Below are 13,507 nucleotides of genomic sequence, written 5' to 3' on the forward strand. Positions count from 1 at the left end.
GGACAGGATAGTGAAGGGGATTAATGTTTTCAAGGTGATATCTTGAATTAAAAAAATTTAAATTAGTGATTCTCATTTTTTTGGGTACCCCCTTGAATATCGTGTTTTAGATTTCTTAGATTGCTCCCTTTCAATGAAATGTATTCATTTGCTGCATTCATTTGTTCCAATAAAAAAAATCAAACTGCTCTGCAGTCACCTTCCATATGACTATTAGCTTCCTCTGCCACTTTTTTGGTGTCTGGCATTGGCTGAGATACTGACATGATGGCGACTGCACAGAAGCCAATCAGTGACCTCAATTTCTCTTAACTGAGTGCTATGTTTACATGGGAAAACCCATTTAGAATTATTGAGCCTAGTGATTGATTGCCGCACTGTCAAGGTGACTTCAGTGATGCAGCCAATCTCAGACACTGGAATCAACAGTAGAGACTGGATGGTGATCCCGGGGCAAATGAGTACAATGCATTTTTTTTTAGCAATCTGCAGTCTGTGGACAGATTTCATTGAAAGGAAACAACTCTTTAAATTACCATAAAACACTACATGCAATACACTTAGAATATTTTCTAAATATCATGTTTTGAGGTCACTGCTAATCTTATGTCTTGTGATAAGAACAATTTCTTTTGCGTTTTTCCCTCATGCTATAACTGTTTTTGGTTTATATACAGTACAAGAACAAGACAGTGGTAAAAGACTTCATTCTCTTAGGATTTCAAGTCAATGGAGGTGTAAGACTTCTCCTTTTCTTCTTTTTTCTTGTAATATATTGGCTGATATTATGTGGAAATGTCCTCATCATCACCCTGGTGTCCACCAGCAAGAACCTTCACACTCCAATGTACTTCTTTATATCACAATTGTCCATATGTGACATATTGTTAACTGCAAATATCATCCCCAAAATGCTTCAGGTTCTCCTGAATAATGGGGGAACCATCAGTTTTATTGATTGCATCACTCAATTTTATTTATTTGCCGTCTCAGATGAAGCTGAATATCTTCTCCTAACAGTGATGTCTTATGACAGATATGTGGCCATCTGTAATCCTCTCCAGTACACTTCCATCATGACCAATGGATATTGTGTGATATTGACCATCATCTGTTGGATGCTTGGATCTTGTATAGTTCTGACTTATATTACATCAATAGCAAATCTTATTTTTTGTGGCCCAAACATTATTGACCATTTGTTCTGTGACATTGTCCCCATATTAGAACTTGCCTGTTCTGATACTTACATTGTCCACTTAGAGATTTTTTTGGTAGGCATTCCAGCAATTTTTATTCCCACCATCATCATAATAGTGTCTTATATTGGTATTGTTACTACAATATTAACAATCCCATCTAATAACGGGAGAAAGAAAGCCTTCTCCACCTGTAGCTCTCACCTCATTGTGATCTCCATATTCTACGGGTCTATATTCAGTGTTTATATTGTCCCAGCTAAAGATCAATCATCAACCATTAGTAAAGTCCTATCACTGCTATTTACTGTTTTTACTCCTTTGGTCAACCCTATTATATACAGTTTGAGGAATGAGGAAATAAAAAAAGTCATACGAGGAAGAAAAATGGCCAGAATCCACTGAACATGGCAGCTCTTTTTTTAAGCTCTCCGTAGTTCACTTTCTAAAAAAAGAACCTGAAGTATCAATCAAGTTAAATGTCCCTTATTATTGTTTGAGCTTTCTCAAGATCCCAACGCATAATAAATGTAATATGTAAAAATAAAGGTACAGGGAAAAAATATACAAATATATATACAGTATATATATTTGTACCGTGTTAGCCAGTAGATAGAAAATTATTTGTATTTGAGAGTCCTCAGTGGTTGATACCTTTTAATGACTAACTGAAAAAATGGTAACAGGTTGCAAGCTTTCGAGACTACTCAGGCCTCTTCTTCAGGCTAGTAGAACCCGAAATCTGAAGAGTCACATATTTATACACAATATGACACAGAAATAATGCAATAGATGAGACAGGTGATGAAAGCAGAGCCATTACTATGGGAGAGACAAACATTTCTGACTGTAAATATTTTAGCAGTTCATAGATAGCGACTGTGAAAGTTTAATTGTTTGGTGTAGTGTTGTGATGACCCCACAAGTAAGACGGCCACATTCCTTTGTTGATGTACAATGACATAAATCCATGACACACATTCATTCCTGCTCTGAAGGTGTCAAAGGTCACCATTAGTTTATTTTCTGAGACTCTCCTTCCTCTCTGAGATTTGAAGTTACCTTTTAATACCAGTAATTTCCCCTGATCACAGCATCAAGACAAGAAATTACTGGTATTAAAAAGTACCTTCAAATCTCAGAAAGGAGAGCCCTGAAAGTCATTTTGACGCTGAAGTGAGTGACAAAAAAATAGCATTTTTTGAGAATGCAGAGTTTTGTAATATTCAAGTAGAATTAAATTCCACTCATCTCTATTGATGTCGAATCCTCTCCAAGTCATTTCCTCATTTCTTGAATGGTGACTGGGAGCAGATTTTAAAACTAAATCTACGGTCACTGCCACAAACCATTGTTGACTTTTTAAAATAACCTATGGATCAAAGTTTACCATATCTTGCAAAAAAACTGGGATATTCTGCTCAGTGAACCTAAACGGAGATATTTTATTTCTCCCCATCCTAAGATGGTGACAGGAAGGGAAAAAAATTCACAGATTGCCTCATGGCAAGCCATTTTAATAGTCTAACCTTTAAAATGGATCCAGGCATGAACATACTTGCTGTTCAAGAAACATTGCGTATATCATCATCTGTTGCTGACCAAAGATATATGTTGGCCAAATCACCCAAAAGCTTTGGATGAGGATCCAATAACACCTTTCCAACATTGCTACAGCTATGAAGGACCACTTGATCTATATTCATACTTTGTATCACATGCCATTGTTTGTATCACATTGAATTATTCATCACATTTTTTGTAGATCGCAAAACAGTAGGGATGAACGAACCTGAATGGTGAAGATCGTGGTTCAAACCGGACATCTAGTATCCAGTTCCGAACCCTAATCACGTACTTCCAAGCAGAAGTCTGTGTTACTGTTTGTGTTCGTTAGCTTAATAAAGCTTATTGAAACGCTGCAGCACAGCTAATCAACAAGCTCTAAGATTGTGGGCACTTTTGGCCCAATCACAGCCATGCTGTAAGTTGGCATAGCCGTGATTGGCCGGGGTACCATAGGACCCAGCCTGTATGATGGGTGGATCACGTGTTTCACCGGTATTCTGTTTTCAGAGCCTAATGACCTAAGTGCCTGGTGCAGCTTTAAAAAAAAAAGAAAATCTCTACAGTACGATAACAGACTTGTGTAGAGTGCCATAACAGACTGGTGCAGTGTGCCCGTAATACAGGCTGGTGTTACATGCCCATAATATAGCCTGGTGTAGTGTGCCTGTAATACAGCCTGGTGTAGCGTGCCTGTAATATAGGCTGGTGCAGCAAGCCCGTAATACAACCTAGTGTAGTGTGCCCATAACATAGCCTAATGTAGCGTGACCGTAATACAGCATGGTGCAGCATGCCAGTAATACAGGCTGGTGTAGCATGCCCATAAAAAGGCTGGTGTAGCATGCCCGTAATATAGTCTGGTGGAGTGGGCCCTTAATATAGCCTGGTATAGCGTGCCTGTAAAAAAGGCTGGTGCAGCATGCCCGTATTACAGCCTGGTGCATACTGCTCTAATAGCCTGATGCAGCTTGACTTAATTCAACACCTTCTCATCTGAGAATTTTTTTAGGGGGAAAAACATGAGGAAAACATCATGGATGTAGTCGTGGTGCTGCTGGAGGTGATGGTGTAGCTGCTGCAGGGGGAGGACATGGTCAATCTGTTCATATTACATGCTCAAGTGAAACACCTTCCTCAGGTGCACGCAAGCGACAAAGTGTTTTGCATCTTTTCGTAAACTCGAGTACCGTTGGCCAAAAGATGAGGCCAGAACATGTTGAGGCACTGTTAGATTGGATGGCTGAGAGTGCCTTCAATTCCTTCACATTGTCTTCCACCCGGTCTACTGCAGAAAGTGCACAGTTGGCACTTGAGGACCACTGTCATCTGGCTTTCACCTCATGCCCTTGCATATCAGCCAAGCAGTCTGAGCCTCAAGTCATGCAGCAGTCTTTTCTGCTTTTTTATGAGTCCGCTAGCTGGAGTTCCATGGCTTATCCACCTGGCCCTGCCCCAGAAGTGAAAGAGACTGAATGCATTGATGCCCAAAATTTGGAGGATAAGTACATGAGAGGGTTGGTGCACACAGTCAGTAGACCACCGCAGCATATATCTGAGGACGACGACACACAGTTGCCAACTATATCCTCTTTCGGCAGTGTGCAGACTGGCAACGAGGGCAGGGGTGAAGAGTGGGTGGAAGATGATGCGGAATATGATGAGATCATAGAGCAAAGGCCAACCTGGTGACATGCGCAGTTTGTAGGAAGAGGAGGTGGTAACTCTGACCCAGTAGTGTAGCAAAAGAGGGGAGCAGGGTGCAAAAGCATAAGGGCCAGCCCCTAGCCAGCTCATCGGTCAAAATCACCAAATCAAAGCCAGCTCAAAGGATCTCCCTGGCATGGCATTTCTTCATGTAATGTACTGAGGACAAGACACGGATGGTGTGCATGTGCTGTGCCATCAGAATCTGACGCAAGTGATACATTTTCAGAACTTGAGCACCATCTGCATGACGACGCATCTGAATTCCAAGCACGAGGTGCAGTGGAGTACACACCTTAAAGAGTACGACAGATTTGAGCCTCCTACTGCTCCGTCTTCTGCTGCAGTCTCATCCGCTTACTCTTAATTATTATCAACAGGGCCACCTGCCGCAAAGAGAGGGTGTGACAGCACCAACACCAGCGCATGTCCCACCACAACTGTGGATTGCTGTATGTTTCTGTTTCTCTATCCATGTTGCCTCTTTCTCCTATTATGCTTCCTCCACCTGTCCACAGCCAACATTGGGAAGCTAACATTCATTAAAATGGGCAGCACGGTGGCTCAGTGGTTAGCACAGTAGTCTTGCAGTGCTGGGGTCCTGGGTTCACATCTCAGCAAGGACAACATCTGCAAGGAGTTTAAGAAAATAATTTTGGTGTGTCCCAAAAATAATTAAAATCCTCAATTTATTACAAAATAATTTAAAAGATCATACAGGTTGGGAATACATCGCAACGCGTTTCTGGCAAAAAGCCCTTATTCACTGAGATACAGATTCCTTATGATACATGGTATAAAAACAAATGGTAACCAACCATTGATCAATAAACACATATGTTAACAATCATAGAATCATAGAATCATAGAATGGTAGAGTTGGAAGGGACCTCCTGGGTCATCTGGTCCAACCCCCTGCTCAAAGCAGGATTCACTAGATCATCTCAGACAGATGTCTGTCCAGCCTCTGTTTGAAGACGTCCATTGAAGGGGAACTCACCACCTCTCGTGGCAGCCTGTTCCACTCATTAATCACCCTAACTGTCAAAAAGTTTTTTCTAATATCTAATCTGTGTCTCCTCCCATTTAGTTTCATCCCATTGCTTCTAGTCTTTCCTTGTGCAAATGAGAATAAAGATGATCCTTCTACAATGTGACAGCCCTTGACATATTTGTAGACAGCTATTAAGTCTCCTCTCAGTCTTCTTTTTTGCAAGCTAAACATTCCCAAATCCTGCAACCGTTCCTCATAGGACATGGTTTGCAGACCAGTCACCATTCTGGTCGATCTTCTCTGAACTTGCTCCAGTTTGTCTATGTCTTTTTTAAAATGTGGTGCCCAAAACTGTACACAGTATTCCAGATGAGGTCTGACCAAAGAGGAGTAAAGACCGATAATGACTTCACGTGATCTAGACTGTATGCTTCTGTTAATACATCCCAGAATTGTATTTGCCTTTTTTGCTGCTGCATCACACTGTTGACTCATGTTCAGTCTATGATCTATTAGTATACCTAAGTCTTTTTCACATGTACTGTTGCTTAGCTCTATTCCTCCCATTCTGTATATGCTTTTTTCATTTTTATTGCCCAGATGTAGTACTTTGCATTTTTCCCTGTTAAAAACCAGTCCGCTCCTGCCCGTGCCACCTCCGTGTCGCCGGGTTTGTGCCAGAGCCGCGGTGAACCCTGACGGCCAGCCCCCCTCTCCCAATACTGGTGCCTGTCCGCTGGTGGGTCGAGAGAGCCCCCCTGTGGTGGAGGCAGCTCTAAGCTTTTTAATTTAAATTGTCCCTCTAATTTGAATGAATACACTTTAAATCCATTTACAAGGATCTATTGGAGGGCAAGTCTCATGCCAGCAGCCGCGTAATTCCAGCTCCAGTAGCGTCCACTAAAGCTGCTGCAGTTAAAAAGCTTTTATAAGGATCGAGCTCGGCTGTCCACCGCAAGGCATCCTAGTGCCAGTCCCAGCCCCTATGCCTTGGGGTGCCTCCTGATGCTCTTCACTAAGTATCCCGTGGTCCCGAAGCATTTCCTTTGAAAAAATTAAGTGTCCAAACTACAGGTGGTGTAGCTTGCTTAACAGCCGGGATAATCCGCTGACTAGCAGACACTGCTACTAGGCACAAAGTATTTCCTGGGCTAGATGCAGTTAAAAATTTGTAAGTAGATACTCTCGTTGGATGCTGAGAAAGCATTCCATAGAGTCTCCTGGCACGCCATATATGATTCTCTTAAAAAGCTTGGGGTAGGGGTCTAGGGGACCCTTTTATAGCCAAAATCACGGCCCTGTATCACAATACGTCACCTAGGCTGAAGATAAATGGAACTGTAGCACCGAGGGCTCGGTTGCTACAGACGTATTGCACCTCACCCAGAGGTGTGATATCTCACTCTCAGATAAGGATGGAGTGTGGATCAGGACCCGACACCTGCATGCATTACACCACATTGCCGTGGGGCAGGGCGACCAATATGCCCCTGAGATGGGCACGACAGTCCCTGTCCCTGGCTGGAGTGGGGGGAGGGAACACTGAGGAAGGGGAACCCTGCAGTGCAGGAGCAGGGAGGAAGCAGTTCCTGGGTGCATTGAGAAGGGAGTATAAAAGGTGGGCACCATCTTAGTTCAGTGCAGAGAAGTCTGAGCAGAAGTGGCAGGGAGCAGGGGCTCTGAATGAGCTCTGCTCTGGAGGCGGGCCTAGTAACAGAGGCCCAGGCCTGCAAGAGGGAGAAGAAAGGAAGAGGAGCGGAGAAGGCTCCAGGAACGAGGAATGAAGGGATCCCAGGGGTGCGGACGGGCGAGTCGCCACCGCACGCCCGAATCCACCTGCGTGGAGGGGTCAGGCCAAAGGGGGAGACCGGTCCCCGAACTAGTGGAGGCAGGAAACGACCCTCAGCTAGAAACCGGAGGCTCTGACATTTTATGTGGCGCAGCCCCTTGCTCCACCCGCTAGGAAGGCACCACATAGGGTCAGGGAAACTGGCGCCAAGTTTACCAAGAGGAGGCCCGAGGCAGCCAGACAGAAGTGTTGGTAAGAAAGGCCAGACAAAGGACACACAAAGGGGGTCCTGTGAAGCGCTCCAAAGTTATCTGGGAGTTGTCTGAGCCCCTCACCTGGTGAGCACAGTACGACGTGGGCAGCCGTTACCTGCAGACGTGGTCTGGATAATAAGAACTGTGAGTAAAGGCCCTGAACTGCATCACTGACTCCGTGTCGTTACTGCTGCTGCCCTGCACCATCACCCCCATCCTCCGCATACACTGCCCTGAGGCTATACTCCTCCCGTGGGGAGTTATGCTACGCTCTGCTGCACCCACAACACCAGCCTTAGCGGTCTGCCCTGTAGCGGCGGTTCACTCTGACCGCAATCCACGGGAGGCGTAGTCGGACATTTAAACATCAAAACCACATAAATAGTTCCGCCACTGGTTTGACCGCCCTGAGCCACGGAACCGGATCGCCGCCACGAAGACTACAACCACCAGCATCCACCAAAAAGGGTCCGGCTCCGGGTGTCCCAAGGCCCAGGGGGTGCGTCAGAACATTTTCATCACCTTTCACAATCACCAATGGGACAAGGCAGGGATGTCCTCTGTCCCCTCTTTTATACATCCTAGTGACGGAGCACCTGCTCTCATCAATTCGCCATAACCCCAATATTAGGTGGATTGAGGTGGGAGGCACCGAGTACAAGTGCTCTCTATTTGCTGATGATGTCCTAGTATATATCACTCAATCACATATATCCATCCCTGCTGTTATGGCTGAAATAGATCACTTTGTTACATGGTAAAATTTTAAAATCAATGCAGCGAAGTCTGAGGCCCTCGATGTCTCCCTCCCTAAATCCATATAGGATTCCATCCAGTCCAACTTTCCCTTTGCCTGGCCCTCACAGGGTATCAAATACTTAGGAATTCCTATTCATAGAGACCTCTCCCATCTATGTTATCTTAATTTTGGGCCCTTTATTGAACAATTCCATACAGACCACGGTTGGCAAGTTAGAACTGTAAGATTCACTACGTGAACCACTGGTGTTTTGTGGAAAAGCACATGTACACCACGTTCCAAATTATTATGCAAAAAGTGTTTAGGAGTGATAAGGGAAGAATTTGTTTGTTTGTCAGTTAAACTCATTGATGGTGATGTGTGTCAGGGCTCTTTATATCACTGTAAGCAATTGCAGACACCTGTGCTAATTAGTTTGGCAGGTGTGTCCAATGAAAGGCAAGAATACTTAAGAAGGCTCTCTCACATTATTAAGCAGCCTACATTTTCTGCCAAAATGGGAAAGAAAAAGGATGTGTCGGCTGCTGAGAAGCAACAAATTGTGGAGTGTTTAGGTCAAGGCATGACTACAATCAACATTGTGCGATGATCAGGATGAAGTGTCTTGGCAATCAAGAAGTATGTAGCTGATTCACAGTACACACGTGTGCGTGCTGATAAGGGCAAATTGAGGACTCTTTCCTACAGGCAATTACGTCAGGTTGAAAGAGCAGCGGCAAAAAAGCAGCAGACAAGTTTTTGAAGCTGCTTGTGCCTCCAACGTCCCCCGAACAACAAGATGCAGGGTCCTTCAGAGGTTTGCAGCTGTGCATACGCCATCCTGTCGACCTCCTCTATCCACTTCACACAAGCAGAAACGGCTCCAGTGGGCCAAACATTACATGAAGACTGATTTCAAAACTGTTTTGTTCACGGATGAGTGCCGTGCAGTGCTCGATGGTCCAGATGAATGGAGTGGAGGATGGCTGGTTGATGGACACCCCACGCAAACACGGCTACAGCGCCAACAAGGAGGAGGTGGAGTAATGTTTTGGGCTGGAATCATGGGGAGAGAGATTGTCGGCCCCTTTAGGATCCCTGAAGGCGCTAAAGATGAACTCCATCATGTATGTGGATTTTCTCAAACAGCACTTCCTGCCATGGTTCAAGAAGAAGAACCGTGTATTTCACAGCAAGATCATTTTTCTGCATGATAATGCACCATCTCATGCTGCACATAAAACATCTGCATCTCTGGCTGATATGGGCATAAAAGGGGACAAACTTATGGTGTGACCCCCATGCTCCCCTGACCTCTACCCCATTCAGAACCTTTGGAGCATCATTAAAAGGAGTGTCTATGATGGCGGGAGGCAGTTCACATCTAAGCAACAGCTCTGGGAGGGTATTCTGTCCTCATGCAAAACAATTGAAGCAGAAACCATCCAAAACCTGACAAATTCAATGGACGAGAGAGTTCAGAAGCTCCTTTCGAACAAGGGGTCCTATGTGAAAATGTAACATCACCTAGAATAAAGTTTTGAGTTGAAAACTGTTTGATTTCAGTTTCTAACAACCTGCTAATGCTTATAATTTCAAAAATGACCATTTTTTTGGTCTTTATTAAAATGAAAAGGTTGATCGAAAAGTTTGGGGGATCTAAGAGTGTGGCAACCCAGTAGTCATGATTACTTCGAATTCTGACAATATGAGGGTCATGCTGCAGGTAGTGCAGCAAGAAGGCACTTATGTGTCTTGCGCATCTCGGAGCCCCAAAATTATTTTCCGGGCTAGATGCAGCTAAAAATTATTTTTAATTTTAAATCTGGTGAAGCTTATTATAGATGGCCTAATAGGATCAGTGCTGCACACTGCTACAAAGCCCAAATTATTTTCCAGTCAAGATACAGATAAACATGATTAGTAATTTGAAAGCTTAAAACGGTTGGTAGGGTGATTTAAACCAATCATCAAGCTTTTACTCTCCCCAGGATGACACAGGGGTAGAAAAGTCGTTTCGGATCCATGATTTGTTCATCTTTATGAACGTGAGTCTGTCTACATTATCAGTGGAGAGCCGCGTGCGCTTATCTGTCAGCACACCACCAGCAGCGCTGAACACACGTTCAGACAGAACGCTGGCTGCGGGGCATGACAAGATCTCCAAGGCGTAAGTGGCTAGCTCCGGCCATTTATCCAGATTGGAAGCCCAAAAAGAGCAAGGGTCCAGTGACACAGTCGTGGCTTCAATGTTTACTTGGAGATACTACTGTACCATCGTCTCTAGGCGTTGACTATGTGTCAGACTTCTTGTCTCCTGTGGCCTTGCAAAGGATGGGCTAAAAAAGTGGTGAAATGATTCCGCAAAATTGATGTTACCAGCAGATACTGTGGTTCTGTTACGGTTTGAGTGCTGAACACTTGACGGTCCCACGGTTGGCAAGTTGGAACTGTGAGATTCACTACGTGCACCACTGGTATTTTGTGGAAAAGCACATGTAAGATTCTGCAACAGTCTCTGCTGATACTCCTGCATGCGTGCATCCCTTTCTATGGCAGGAATAATTTCTGAAAATTTACTTTTGTACCGGGGATCTAACAGTGTGGCAACCCAGTAGTCAGGATTATTTCTAATTCTCACAATTCGAGGGTCATGTTGCAGGTAGTGCAGCAAGAAGGCACTCATGTGTGTTGCGCATCCAGGAGCACCAAGTCCCTGTTGTGTTGGTGGCGAGGTAACAATCATGCTTCCTTCCTCTGTCCTCTCCCCCCAACCTCGCACAACAGAAATGTGATCAAGGTCTCCCTCATCTGATGAGTCTTCCATCAGTTCGTCCTCCACTTCTTCCTGGGCTCCTGCACCTTCCTCACTAGTTTGGCTGCTACCATGCGCCCTGGTAAAACCATCTCCCCCACCCTCACATGCCTGCCGCCTTGGTGCTGCCGACCGTCTGGACCTTGCAGATGTTAGCCCTTCCGCATACAACTCCTCCTCCTCTACTTCCTCCACCTCCTCTTGTGCCACCACCTGACTCCGAATTCTGTTTAACATGTGCTCCAGCATGTAAATCACCGGAATAGTCATGCTGATAATGGCATCGTCAGCACTAAACATCTTCGTCGCCATTTCAAAACTGTGCAGAAGGGTGCATAGGTCCCTGATCTGAGACCACTCCTCCAGCGTGATTTGCCCCATCTCTGAATCTCGTTGGCCCAGGCTATACGTCAGAACGTATTGCACCAGGGCTTGTCGGTGCTGCCACAGTCGCTGCAACATGTGCAGAGTTGAATTCCACCGGGTAGGCACATTGCATTTTAGCCGGTGAAGTGGCAGGCCCAACGACTTCTGTAGAGATGTAAGTCGCTGAGCTGCGGGATGCGAACGGCGGAAGTGAGCACACAGCGACCGTGCCCTCTGCAGAAGGCCATCTAGTCTGGGATAGTGGGCTAAAAATTGCTGGACAACCAGGTTCAACACGTGAGCCATACAAGGCACGTGTGTGACATTGCCCCGGCGAAGGGCCGCACCCAGGTTTGCAGCATTGTCGCACACGGCCTTCCCTGGTTTCAGGTCCAGTGGAGACAACCATTCATGAAATTGGTTCTCCAGAGCTGACCACAACTCCTCAGCTGTGTGACTCACATTTCCCAGACATTTCAATGTAAAAACCGCCTGATGACGTTGAGCCCTACTGCCAGCATTGTAAGGAGGTGTGCAGGATCCCTTCTGCGCAGTTAGAAAGCTTGTGGCATGACCAGACAGGCTTTGGGTGCAGGTGGAAGACCGAGAGGAGGTTGAGGAGGCAGAAGCAGTGGAGGAAAAATGACATAAAGAGGATTGACGCACAACTCGTGGGGACGGCAAGACTTGGACAGCAGCCCCTTGTCCTGCTGTCACCATAGTTACCCAGTGCCCAGTCAGCGACATGTAACGCCCCTGTCCATGCCTACTCGTCCAAGTGTCTGTGGTGAAATGCACCCTGTCACACACAGAGTTTCTCAAAGAAGCGGTGATGTTGTGTGCGACATGCTGGTGGAGCGCAGGCACACCTTTCTTTGAGAAGTAGTGCCGACTGGGCATCTGGTACTGGGGCACTGCGACGGTCATAAGGTCTCGAAAATCCTCTGTGTCCACCAGGCGGAAAGGCAGCATTTCTGTAGCCAAGAGCTTGCAGATGGTGAAATTCAACCTCTTAGCTTTCTCATGGCTAGGAGGAAATGGTCTTTTACTTGTCCACATCTGAGGGACCGAGGGCTGGCTATTGTGCTTAGACGGGGTTGATAAGGGTGTCCCCGGCAAACTGCCGGTCTGTGAGGAAGATGCAGGCGGACATGTTAGGTTGCCTTGATCCAAAGGTGGTGCTATCGATGTCGGACAGCGCTCAAGACCAGCTGGTGTTACCACCTCCAAAGAAAATGATGACCTGCCAATCACGCTGGCTGTTGCGGGTAAAGAGGTGGCAGGTCTGCGCCCCAAAACAGGTGTGACTGCTGTCCCCCCAGTCACAGAGGATGAAGAGGCCGCGGATGCACAAGATATGGCAGACGGTGGTTGGCCCGGCCGGCTAGACCGCATTGTAGCACACTGAGCTTCCCACTGCAACTTATGCTTCATGTCCATGTGCCGGTTCATGCATGAAGTACTCAAACTATGTATTTTTTGGCCTCTACTTAGCTTTTGCTGACAAATGTTACAGATAACACGAGTTGGGTCATCTTTATCGATCTGAAAAAATGCCCAGGCTATGCAAGGCTTAGCACCCATGCGACCTGAAGAGCCACCACGACTTGTGGTGAGAGGCAGAGTTGTGTTTGAGGATGCAGTTGTTGACGTGCTTCCAGTACTACGTCTCTGTCCAGGAAGGCGCAACCTGACCTCGTCGTCACTAGCATCTTCCTCCACCTCCTCTGCTGACCTCATCTCTTGGCTGACTGTGGGTTGACAGTAAGTGGGATCTCCGACCTCATCATCATCACCCTGTGCGTTATCACACCCGTCGTCCTCAGAGCCAACCTGTTCCTGCCCTGACAAAAAACTAAAGTTGTCGCTCCAATCAGGTATTTGAGTCTTATCATCGTCTTCCTCATTGTCTCCACCAACAGGAGTTACAGTTTGGGAATGAGGGTCTACATTATGGTCAGAACCTTCTGCGTCTGGTCCTGGATCCGACTCATAAAGATTCTGGGCATCAGTGCAGATCATTTCCTCGTCTGGATTCACAGAAGCGCTGGAGTCGACCTCTGATTCCCAGGCTATAG

At 45.9% G+C, this 13,507-nt stretch overlaps 1 protein-coding gene across 1 annotated transcript; it reads left to right on the plus strand.

Moving 5' to 3' along the window:
- The first annotated feature begins 677 nt into the window (after positions 1 to 677).
- LOC141165434 (olfactory receptor 2A5-like) lies at positions 678 to 1,604 on the plus strand. Its single transcript, XM_073651035.1, has one exon. The coding sequence runs from the start codon at positions 846 to 848 to the stop codon at positions 1,602 to 1,604; it is 759 nt and encodes a 252-aa protein (XP_073507136.1). The 5' UTR covers positions 678 to 845.
- The last annotated feature ends 11,903 nt before the right edge of the window (positions 1,605 to 13,507 follow it).

The sequence above is a fragment of the Phyllobates terribilis genome, unplaced genomic scaffold (genome assembly GCF_046119375.1).
Source record: "Phyllobates terribilis strain yellow unplaced genomic scaffold, ASM4611937v1 Scaffold_11__3_contigs__length_659146591, whole genome shotgun sequence".
Taxonomy (NCBI): Eukaryota; Metazoa; Chordata; class Amphibia; order Anura; family Dendrobatidae; genus Phyllobates; species Phyllobates terribilis.

Coding starts and splice junctions, on each gene's coding strand:
- LOC141165434 (XM_073651035.1), top strand. CDS start 846: ATGTACTTCTTTATATCACAATTGTCCATATGTGACATATTGTTAACT.